This window comes from Rhinoraja longicauda, chromosome 8 (genome assembly GCF_053455715.1).
Source record: "Rhinoraja longicauda isolate Sanriku21f chromosome 8, sRhiLon1.1, whole genome shotgun sequence".
Classification (NCBI taxonomy): domain Eukaryota; kingdom Metazoa; phylum Chordata; class Chondrichthyes; order Rajiformes; family Arhynchobatidae; genus Rhinoraja; species Rhinoraja longicauda.
The window spans coordinates 62,329,149-62,341,859 of record NC_135960.1 but is presented as its reverse complement, the minus strand read 5'-3'; the positions used below and the strand labels follow the sequence as shown (position 1 = coordinate 62,341,859).

Below are 12,711 nucleotides of genomic sequence, written 5' to 3'. Positions count from 1 at the left end.
CACTGAATGGCGGTGCTGGCTTGAAGGGCCGAATGGCTGACTCTTGCACCTATTGTCTATTGTCAGTCCTATGATAATTGAGTAGGAAGGAAGAAAGGTCAGTCTGACGAAGGGTCTCGACCCAAAACATCACTTATTCCTTTTCTCCACATTTGCTGTCTGACCCGCTGAGTTACTCCAGCTTTTTGTGTCTAAAGGACCTGTCCCACTTAGGCGATTGTTTTGGCGACTGCCGGCGACTGTCAAAGCAGTAGCAGATAGCCAACATTTTCTTTTACCTGACGACAATGACCACGACAATGCCAAGTCAGGTCGAGATTACACCGTCTTCTGAAACATCGCGAAAATTCCCACGCTGTCAATGCTTCTCTGGCGTCCTGATTTTCGCTGAAATCACTGACAAGTCGGTAAGTACTTGAGAGTTTTGAAATATAACATCTTGTCCAGGTTACTTGAAAACCAAACTTCACGGTAACAAGGCATAAACTGGATTTACTTCCAGTTTACTAATAGCTATATATATATTTTTTTAATTTTAAGTGGTTAAGTGGATTTTTGTGAAAAGTGTGTGGGCATTCTTTGAAAATGTAAGGGAGATGCATATCTGATTTCTGGGTTGCATATCTGGATTGGGAGCCCACTTTAAATGTAATGGCTGATGGCCATAAACATCGCGAAAATTCCCACGCTTACCTGACCGTCAAACTGTCGCCTCCAATCTACCTGTCAAATGGCCTGACGGTAAATAAATTGGTTAAACACAAGCATTTTATGGTATTTTGAAATGACTTTACTTATTTTAATATTATGTGCTTCTAAATGCATCTAAGAGAACCTATCAAACCTGGGGACAGCATGCGACAGCGCCTGCAATAAGCAACGATACCTGGCGACAAGCCAGCTGTCGCCGAGAAATTTCACTCCGGATGATTTCTCAGCGACGCGCCAAGATCCACTACAATTTTTGGAAGGCTCCTCACGATCATGCCCGCGACACCCGGCGAACTGTCGGCGACAGCCTAGTCGCTGGCAGTCACCTTAAAATCGCCTAAGTGAGACAGGCCCTTAACTATGTCGGATGCAAAACTGGGATAACATAGAACTAGTGTACAGGTGATCATTGGTCAGCATGGACTCGGTGGGCTGAAGGGCCTGTTTCGGCATTGCATTTCTAAACTAAACAAAGAGGGAAACAAGGCAGCCTCCATGTGATGGGGTCTGCTGGAATGGTGTAACTAGCCACAAACTACTGTGAGGTTGATTGTGCAGATAACACCACTAAAAACATACTATTCCAAATAAAAGCTTTCGTATTTCGTGAAAACTTCTTGTGATTTTCTTACCAGAATACTTTCAGTGCAAGATAGCTGCATTTGCCATCATTGTTTTTTTTTGTGTGTGTTAATTTACTGTTGGGTGCTTTGTACTTGGCTTCATTGGTAAAGGATAATTTTCTGATTCTGAACTCCATTGTGCAATCATGCTCGTAAACAATGTAGGCCAGAATGTGGCCCAAACCAGCTTAATGTCCATTCTTCTATGGGTCTTCCCTGTTCAATTAACTGAGGATGATGATATGTGCAGGCATTGCCACTTTCATTTCACTGCACATCGTGTATGTGTATGTGACAAATAAACTTAACTTGAACTTGAACTTGACTTGATGTTGAATAATACCCATTTTTGTCTTGTCCAGGTGTGTATGCAACATTGACTGTTCTGGCATCAGTTTCAACCCTGTCTGTGCTTCTGATGGTAAATCCTATGATAACCCTTGCCAAGTTAAGGAGGCTTCCTGCCAGGATCAAAATTTCATAGAAGTAAAACATTTGGGGAGATGTCCAGGTAACTTGAACAGATTCACTACTCCTCCATGAATTGAAAATGTGTAATTTTGGTCATGATTTTTTTTTCTACGGCACTATAAATATTCTTGTCAAAATTTATGTTGTTTTAATGGCTCATGAGGGCATATTTACTGATCCTACACTAAATTATGTGAGCAGCATGTGTGTTGAAGGATTGGGGTTGCAGTGTCATATTTTATCTATAATTCGCGCTTACTTAAATTGTAAGTTCAGTACATTTACATGCTAATTGGTTGACATTTGCCTATGCAACACTTCAGTTTATTTCCAGTGAACCTGGCGTTTAATCCTTGTGGTGTTGCTCCATAATCATTTTTTCATCTGTATCTAAAATATGTATCTACTCAGCAGTCAAGAAGTACTTTGATTTTTTATTCATAGATCTTTCCAAATCAAAATTAATCAATGCGAGACCACCTAAATCAGAAGTAGGTAACTTGTATGAAGAAACGTCACCCATTCCTGTCTGAAGGGTCTTGACCCAAAACGTCACCCATTCCTTCTATCCAGAGATGCTGTTCTGTCCCGCTGAGTTACTCCAGCTTTTTGTGTCTATCTAGTTAACTTGGCATATGGTTTTTCTGTATTCATTTGTGTTGTGTTCATGCATGTTATCTTAGACATCACACCGACTCACAGATATTCGGCACACTATCAACGATCCAGCAAATAAAACAGAGAGAAATTGCCATTGCTGATTTTAGATTAAATGAATCTTGCAACCAATGAAGTGTTATAATGTGATGGGTCCCTGAATACGGCGAATAACATACAAGGTACAGACAAAGATAAAACCGAGGAACAGACAACATAGCTTCTTCTTAACAAGCAAGGGTGAAAACCCTTCCCTGCAATTACTCTTCTGCCGCACGGAACCACAATGATACCAGAGAATGAGTTAATTAATCATCCAAAATTCAATAGGATCTAATACGTTGAGCGGAAAATAGCGCACATGGTGTAAAGAGATAAGAAATGGAAGTTGAGAAAGAAGCTGAATAGTGTTCGGGAGACAATGGATGGGAAACAGGATGAGAAACAATGAGCAAGAAGAATGCGCAATATTAAAAACAAAAGGAAGGAATGTGAGAAACCAGGAAAGAGGTAATGAAAGGGATGAGTTTGAGAGCAAAGTACTTCAGAAATGGAGAGCAGAATAAGTGAATGAGAGGATATCAGGGAAACGATGGAATGAGAGTGGAGAGGTAAAATAAAACACAATATAAATTGTACAAAGTAAATAGTTGATATCTATCTATGCATATTTTAATAGCCATGTTAATACTACGGCCGAGAAAGCATTCCAAAATCTCTACTTCCTCAGATAGCTACGGGAATTTGGCATGTCTCCAATGCCTTACCAATTTCTACAAATGCACCGTAGAAAGCATCCTATCTGGATGCATCACAGCATCGAATGCCAAACTACACTGGCCAATGCCACAAGAAATGGCAGAGAGTTGTAAATGCAGCCCAGTCCGTCGTGCAAACGAGCCTCCCTCCTCCAGGCGTCCCCTCCCCCCCACCCCCATCCATCCCGTCAATCCTTGCTTGGTGCTGCCTCAGGAAAGCAACTAAACTAATCAAGGACCACTCACACGACAGTCATTCACTCTTCTCCACTCCTGATGGGCTGATGATACAAAAACTTGAAAGCACTTTCCTACAGATTCAAAGACAGCTTCTTCTCCGCTATTAACTGGTTCTTGATCTGACTCTCACATGCTAAGAATTCATTCCGGATCTCCCACTCTGCCTCGTTGCAGCCCATGCACTTTTTTACATCTGCACTTTCTCTGTAGTTGTAGCATTATTTTCCCTTTTGCATTACTTATAGTACTCACGTAAGATACGACTTGCCTGCATAGCACGTAAAACAATGTTGTTCATCTATCTCGGTACAGGTGGCAATAATAGACCAACGCCAATAGCAGTACGATGATGGATTACGTGTCACAATATCTTCTGTTATTTACTTTAGTGACAGTGAGAATATTACCACGCTTAGTGTCATACACGATTGGATTGATTCCACACTCCCAGCAGGGGCCGATGCTGACAGAGAATGAAGGGAGTGAAATTGGAAAGGCACAGCTTGTGATTTTCCATTCATTCATCTTAATGGATGAAAAATAACGGGTTAGATGCACAAATTTCCCACTGTGTGATACCTGCAAATGCCACTTTTCCACGTCAGCATTGGTGTACATAGTTATCAAGACGATTTAAACGGTGTAGGTCCTTATCAACAGAATTTATTTTAATTGCCTCTTTAAAAAGTTGACCATCCATGATTTAGAAACATAGAAAATAGGTGCAGGAGTAGGCCATTCGGCCCTTCGAGCCTGCACCGCCATTCAATATGATCATGGCTGATCATCCAACTCAGTATCCCGTACCTGCCTTCTCTCCATACCCCCTGATCCCTTTAGCCACAAGGGCCACATCTAACTCCCTCTTAAATATAGCCAATGAACTGGCCTCAACTACCCTCTGTGGCAGAGAATTCCACAGATTCACCACTCTCTGTGTGAAAAAAAACTTTCTCATCTCGGTCCTAAAAGACTTCCCCCTTATCCTTAAACTGTGACCCCTGGTTCTGGACTTCCCCAACATCGGGAAAAATCTTCCTGCATCTAGCCTGTCCAACCCCTTAAGAATTTTGTACGTTTCTATAAGATCCCCCCTCAATCTTCTAAATTCCATCGAGTACAAGCCTTCTCTTCTACATCAGCTGCTAAGTTCATCCAAAGACTAGTAACACAGCCTTATAACATGGTTATTCTGTAATGTAATTAACTGTCAGGTGATTCCAACATGAGCAGCATATTCAATGAACAGAACAAAATCTTGGACTCTGTACCATCGTAAACTGGAGGAGCTGTGTGGCTTTTTAGAAGTCATAGATTGTTCTGAAAAGATGGATATGGATCCATTAAAAAAACTGAAATGCAAGGATCAATGAACCTCATAAACGGCAATGACACTGGGTGCTTTAAAAATTGATCTGTATCCTGAAATTATGTTACACAAGCTCTGAGTTTGTTACTGTAATTTCCCAGTAGCTTAAATAAATCAGTTCAACTTCATTGTTGGTTACATACCATTCTTGCCCAGCCCCACCATTTGCTTGGCTCTGCAATGCTTTTCCACATTGCGATAGGAAGTTTATAAACTGACATGAGTAAGGCAGTCAGTTCTGTTTATGTTTTTTCGAAAGCTGAAAATATACTGTGTGGTCATCTCGTATAACAGGAAGATATAATGCAATCCGTTTGTTTAATGATGGAACAACTGAAAAGGTTACAGTTTTTCATCATTCTTGTAGCATGTTAACATAAACAAAAGTTACCATCTTTGTAAATGTAACTTCAATTTATGTGTAAGATTCTGGGTTCACTCACTGTTTAATGGCTTAACGCAATGTAAATAACAATGGTGAACACTATAATGTCAGACATGGAAAATATGTGCAGTATTTTTGTTCCAAAAATAAACTTTATTCAAAACATAAACAAAACAAAGAACAGTGCAAAAACTCTGCAGTGACATTCTAAATGTCTATATATTCATTAGAGTCATATTTGGTAGTATTCGCAAATGTCCTTTAACCACTTGCCACTCTCGTGGGTTGTATCCCTTCCCTTGTTTGAGGGGTGTCCCCACAGGACTCTGCCCCTCTATGTCCCACAGCGGGAGGACAATTATTGAATGTGTATGTCGTCAGCTATGGCTGAGTTAGTAACCGAAGTTCGACACAAAATGCTGGAGTAACTCATTGGGACAAGCAACATCTCTGGAGAGAAGGGACGGGTGTCGTTTCGGGTCGGGACATCTTCTTCAGTTTCGAGACCCAAAACGTCACCCATTTCTTCTCTCCAGAGATGCTGCCTGTCCCGTTGAGTTACTCCAGCTTTTTGTGTCTATCTTCGGTTTAAACCAGCATCGGCAGTTCCTTCCTGCATGCTCAGTTAGTAACTCTCTTTTCTGAGTTGGAAGGCAATGAGTTCAAGTCCCATTTCAGAGACTGGGTGTTTTGAGATAATTGATTGAGTTAAAGTGCACACAGGAAATGGAAAATATTTATGCAGCAGGATTATTTTGTTATTGCGGAGCTATGACTTTGCCACTGCTGGTTGGAAGTTCCATGTATCTCACTGGGTTTAGCCTGTAAATTACTCCCTGCTTAGACTACAGGATATTTTTTCTTTCAGGTAGCTTTCTAATAACTAAATTGGGGAAAATATTGATAAAATGTTTTGCAATGTTATCTTCCAACCAACAAGGGTGCTAAGGATTCCAGAGACTGATTTTGACTGAAGAATTAAACAATATCATCATGACAGTTTCAAAATAATCAATTCTGGCAATATTCAGCATTGTTACAATTATTGAAAATTTAAATTGATTATATGAAATTAGGTGATGATAACCAATGTTTTAATTGTTTCATCGTTTTTATTTAAAATATCAGAATTATACGTTCTTCACAGTACAATATATTTTCTTGAGTGAATCCTAGAAGATATTCAGTCAAAATGTACATATTGTAGCTCAGTGAAGCCTTCTCAACTCACACTACCATGCATTTCAATGTGTGGCATTTTAAACAAGTGGAGACTACCAACATTATCTGTATTTACTGAAAAGACAAAAATATCTATTTCTGAGAAAATGCAATCGACACAAGGGGCATCATTTAGCATCATTTATCTTTGTGATGTTAGAAACATAGAAAAATAGGTGCAGGAGTAAGCCCTTCGAGTCAGCACCGCCATTCAATGTGATCATGGCTGATCATCTAAAATCAGTACCCCATTCCTGTTTTTTTCCCATATCCCTTGATTCCATTAGTCCTAAGAGCTAAATCTAACTCTCTTGAAAACATCCAGTGAATTGGCCTCCACTGCCATCTGTGGCAGAGAATTCCACAGATTCACAGCTCTTGCTTGAAGTTGTTGCTTGAAATAAAGAGGAAAGCCTGGCTGCCTGGCAGGTCTGTCATTGACCATGTCAATGGGGATGCCCCTAGTCCTGATATTTTTATCCAGCGGGAAAGATTAATGTCAAACTAACCAGCACTTCAAAAAAAAAAGCTTATCTCATTGAGCACCGCAAGCCTCCAATCTTCCACAATATCTTTTATTTGCAGTTAATGACACCTCATTATCAAGGAAGAATGTTCTGGAAAATTACCGACCATAAACTAGCAACTCTATCCTTACTGATACTCACATCACCCAGAGGGCAGTGCATTGCATGTCAGGATAATTAATTTAAGAATAAGGCATTAAATGAAATGCCTTTGCGCGAATATTTAACTAATATATGGAGCTAAATGAAATGCTGATCAGCCCCTGTTGATTTACACAGGTCAAATATTTAGATGTTTTCCAGTTTATTTTTAGAAATAACTAATGGAAAAGTGCAGCACTGAAATTTAATATGTCATAATGCAGGTGACATTTCTTCATCACGAGTAATGTCCAGTGCTAAGTCAGATTTCTAACTTTCTTTGAACAGAGAATGTGACCGTAGGTACAAAAGCAGAAGATGGACTTTTTGCAAGAACTGATTATACAGGTATAGTATTTATTTTTAACATCTTTGAGAGCTCTGCATACTTTTCCCAGCAACACATTTTTTTTAAAGAAAGTTTTAAGTTTGAGAGATTTTATTCCTGTATATATAAGAACAAATCCTCTACATTTCATCAACTCATAGTCTCGAGCATGAAAGATATTACAGGTTGTGATATTTATTGCTATTTTTCACGGCTCAGCATTTTGCAAGTGATTTTTCTTTTCTTTACAGTCTGCAAGTGACAGTTTTTAAAAGTAAAGTTAAGAATTTCTTAATGCTAAGTTGCTCTGCTTGATCAACATGGTAACTGGGGCATCATAATTAACCAGGATGTGTTTCACAGTGGAGAACTCTTTTTGTGAAAGTTGTATAGACAGAGAAGATGAGTTATCGACAGGCCCAGATGGAAGATGTGGCCATGTTCCTCAAGCTGTATTAGGTTTCGTTATAACACTGCAACAAACTGCAGACAGGTCAGAGTGCGAGTATTGTTTACTTGAAAGATAAAGCAGCTATTTCAGGATTAAAGTGGCAGGCACTAAAGTAGCCAGGATTTAAAGTAGTAGGCACTAGGATGCAGGAGATCACCTTTTCCCACAAGGTGCACCACAAGCTGGTCTTTCAATTTGCATTTGCTTCCTCCACGATTGAAGAGACTGCATTGGGAACATTGCATGCTGTACAATAGACTGGCACAAGTGCAAGTGAATTGATGCTTCACGTGAAAGGATTGCTTTGGTCCCCGGCTGATAGAAAGGGAAGCGGTGACAAGGCAGATGTTGGATCTTCTGTAGTTACACTGAAAAGTTCTAAAGCCAAGGTAATGGGGACATAGGCGGGGACCAGGGAGCTTCAAAATGAACAGTACCTTCAAAGGCAATGGTAGATGAGCCTGCTGGTGGAAGTTGTGAAGAATGGTCCAATAAATGTGGTGGATCGTGGAGTGGAAAGTGAAACTAGGTGAAGGGGGACTCTGTTCCTGCTCGGTCTAGGAGGAAAGGGGGTGAGAGCAGAGGTCTCCCCCCCCCCCCCCCCCACATCAGAGGACTCTCTCCACTATGGTTCAGGAAGAAGGAAGATGGTTTAGTGGCACTAAAGGGAATCTGAAGAAAGGAGAACATTTTCATGGTGGATATTATAGCAACTGCACACATCAATACAAACTAAACAAATTATTCAGTCATTCCTTCTGCAGAAATGTATAAACAACAAAACTGCATTGCCTTTATGATCCTGTTTTTTTTAGCATAATGTCTTACTATGCAGCTTTCACTGCATTTTTTTTCAATTTGTGCTCTTGATTAATCTAGTCTTGATCCTATCCATTTAACAGTCAGAACTCTTACAAAATCATCCATCCCTGGTCTATATAGATATAAATACATTTATTTTTAAATTGGACTCACTTTTTTCTTTTAATTTTGTTTTTCAGAAAATGCCAATAAATTAGAAAATCCAGCCCAAGGATTATTTGTTCCATGTCCCAATCTCTTTGATGACCATTGTCTACATGGAAAATGTGAATACTTGATTAACAAACAGGAACCATCTTGCAGGTAACACCTGAAACAGAAAAAGGGGCGTGGCTGCGCCTTGCGGCTGTGGCTCACCGGCAGTCTGTCTGTCTTTTTTCTGTCTTTGTCTATTGTTACCGTTTAAATGTATGTATTGACCTATTTTTAGCTGTGTATATGTGGGGAGGGGTGGGGGAAACCTTTTTTCTAAATCTTCTCCTCAACGGAGATGTGACCTTTTTCCATGTCGTATCTCCGTTCGCGCTACGGCCTAACACCGTGGAGTTGGCGGCCTCCAGCTGGGATCGACCTTGAAGGCTCCGGTCGCAGGGCCTGGACTCACCATCTTACCTGGACTTACCGCGGGCCCTGTGGACCGCAACTTCGGGAGCTCGCAGGTCCCTGGCTGGCAACCGGCGTTCAGGAGCTCCAGCCGTAGTAGCTTCGACCGCCCCGAATCGCGAGGCTCGATCGACCCGCTCGCAGGACCTTCATCGCCCTGCGTGGCTTGGCCGCGGCACTTTCCATCGTCCGGTGGGGGCTTAGGACCTTCATCGGCCTGCTCGGCTCGGCCCTGAGACCTTCCATCGCCCGGCGGGGGTTTCTAAAGTCGGGAGCCTCGATCGCCTCGAGGCGGCAGTTTGACTGCCTGACCGCAGGAGAAGAATGAGGAGGAGATCAGACTTTTCTTTGCCTTCCATCACAGTGAGGGTGTGGCTGGAGCAATCACTGTGATGGTTGTCTGTGTTAAATTGTAATTGTGTGTCTTGTGTTCTTTATTGTTTACTGTCAACCATTTATTGTTTATTGTCAACCATTTACGCCGGACCCTGACGTGAGAGGACGCTGGCGCTGTTTGTTCGCCGCTTCTCCGTCTGGATAAATCTTTTGTTTGTTTGTTTGTTGTTTGTTTGTTTGCTCTGTAAAGCGTCTTTGAGTTTCCAGAAAAGCGCGATATAAATTAAATGTATTATTATTATTAAGAAAAAAATTTCAATCTCGTCGTAAACACCCAGTGTATCAATTAATTTCTCTGTCCAATTTCTCTCTACAGTTGCGATGCAGGTTTTAAAGGACCACGCTGTGAACAAAAGGAGTTTAATGTTTTGTATGTTGTACCTGGAGCTGGGAAACTTCAGTATGTCTTAATAGCATCCATCATTGGAGCTGTGCAGGTGGCCATCATTTTGATTGTAGTTCTTTGCATAACAAGGTAACGTTAATCAAGCAACGATAGGCATTTCTTTGACTTCCATTGCGCCATCTTGGACTAACTAAGTGGGAAATATCAGTCTTTGAATGAAACTGCCACACTTTAGGCAACTGGGAACAACACTCTCACAGCCCTGGGCTGCAGGGAGAGTAACTACTCTGCAGTGATGATCTTAATTTGAGAGAGGGTATCACAAAATGCTGGAGTAACTCAGCAGGTCAGGCAGCATCTAGGAGAGAGGGAATGGGTGACGTTTCGGGTCGAGACCCTTCTATAGACTGAAGAAGGGTCTCGGCCCGAAACATCACCCATTTCTTCAGTCTGAAGAAGTGTCTCGACCCGAAACGTCACCCATTCCCTCTCTCCTAGATGCTGCATGACCTGCTGAGTTACTCCAGCATTTTGTGATACCTTCGATTTGTACCAGCATCTGCAGTTATTTTCCTACTTCATTTGAGAGAGATGGGTTTGGCATGTTGGTTCCTTAATTGAAGAGTCACAAGAGACTGCAGTTGGTGGAATCTTGAAAAACAATACTACCCAAAGAAACTCATTGGGTAAGGCAGAATCTGTGGAAGGAAATGGACAGACGATGTTTTAAGTCAGGGCACTTCAGTCTTAAATATCATCGGTCTGTTTCCTTCTGCACTTCCCACCTGGCCCATTGAGTACCTCCAGCAATTTGTTTGTCGTTGAAGATTCCAGCACCCGCAGTCTTTTGTGTCTCCACTGTTGCTGATCCAGTCCAACAAGCAAGTGACAGGAACGGGCTTTTCTATCTTCTGCTTCTGTCTTGCACTGAAAAGAGCCATTGTTTAACGTGGATATGTACTTGCCAGTTTTTTTATAACACTCTCAACAAGATAAAAAGAGTTTCACGAGATTTGTAGCTATGATCATCATTCTGTGATGTCCTGCTGAAAAATCTCCTTTTTGTTACAGACAATAATAAAAGAATTGGCGTTGGAGGTGTTGATTAGCATGTCTAACACCCGTCATAGATGCTCACGTGTAAAGGATCAACATTTGTATGCTATCCCAGAGGATTACAGATATCCGCAGAGCTTGATATGGCTATCGATTCTTCACTTAGATTTCAATTATTCAATTTATGGATTTATCTAAACAGATAGAAACATAGAAAAAATTGGTGTAGGAGTAGGCCATTCGGCCCTTCAAGCCAGCACCACCTTTCAATCTGATCATCTAAAATCAGTACCTCGTTCTGGCTTTTTCCCCCATATCCCTTGATATGTCCCTTGGATTGTTCATATCACGCACTTTGGATGAAAGATTAGAGGCCAAAAAGCACTGAGCATAAGGTGTGGGTTAAAAATGCTCAAGTTGTCTCGACAATGTACAATGTCTCTTTGTCATTTATTCTCAATTGGAAATGTTATGAAAATGTACAAACCGCTGCGAAGTTAAAGATAATTCTCCTGCCCCATGAATTAGTGATATTTTTTATTTTTATCTGCAGAAAATGTCCTCGGGGCAACAGAATTCAAAGACAGAAGCAAAATGCGACACACTACAGTTCTGACAACACGACAAGAGCATCAACGAGATTAATTTAAAGCAAGCATGATTGTACAGCTGCAAAAGTAATTACACAAAGCTCGGACTATTGATTATCATACAAAATGGAACAACACATGTTGCCTTGCATTTGTGTTATACTACACCAATGAATACATATACTACAGTTATATTTGATTATGTCTGGATATATTTCAAATAGTATATAATGTCTTGATGTGTTTTTTCTGTAATAAATAAATAAATGGTTAACAATTTATATCACTTGATTTAGTTTGCACATGAAGTACTATAAAGCTGGACTAATGAAAAATAAATACTTCGGTGATGTTTCTTAATTTTTTAAAGATGAAATGTGCTATTGATTTTTTTTTAAAAAGCAAGCAATTTGTATTGTCCGGTCAGGTTTTGCCTTTGTTAACTAGAGAAAATGAGGATCTATGAAGTTGTTCATTGAAAATTAGGGAAGCTATGAGTTAAAGAGCAGAGGTTCGACCTTAATTTTTTACTCGCTTGTTATGAAGGCCATTGAGCTTTGAAACCTCCATTATACTATAATGGCAGTGCTGTTTATTTGGATTCAGTAGTAATGTATACATACCAGTATAATACAGCATAAAAAAACTGTCAACACGGCTCCCTTTGTTTAAACGGATAACCTCCATGTGTCATTAGTGAAGTATCCTATTTTATATTGTGTGTGTGCTTATGCACTTACATAAATCAATGTACCTTTTACATGAATACAAGAGCATTCATTATGGACAACTTTTATCACTTGGTTAGAGATCACCTAGCCTGGTTAGTAAAAAAACAATGGTTTAAATGTGATGCATTGACCAAAGTGGTAGAAATTAGACACACATACTTTTTGATAATGCACAGGATAATTAGAGCGTTGTTTTGCTCTGTTAAGGATCCTCATTTGAAATTTACATTTCCAGTGCTAACGTTTCATAATAAGATGACAAAAATAAAAATATTACAGCAGCAA

The 12,711-nt window shown here is 40.3% G+C and overlaps 1 protein-coding gene across 2 annotated transcripts in view; it reads left to right on the top strand.

The window, feature by feature from the left end:
• The window catches only part of tmeff2a (transmembrane protein with EGF-like and two follistatin-like domains 2a), an 83,628-nt gene extending 70,917 nt beyond the window's left edge, over positions 1-12,711 (top strand). The window contains exons 6-10 of one of the 2 annotated variants that reach the window (XM_078404129.1): positions 1,697-1,845; positions 7,392-7,451; positions 8,884-9,007; positions 10,020-10,073; positions 11,659-12,711. In XM_078404129.1, coding sequence (XP_078260255.1) covers positions 1,697-1,845; positions 7,392-7,451; positions 8,884-9,007; positions 10,020-10,073; positions 11,659-11,755 — 484 coding nt within the window. In that variant the 3' untranslated portion in view covers positions 11,756-12,711. Of the gene's footprint in view, positions 1-1,696; positions 1,846-7,391; positions 7,452-8,883; positions 9,008-10,019; positions 10,179-11,658 lie in introns of both variants that reach the window. The other variant, XM_078404128.1, reaches the window with a different exon arrangement.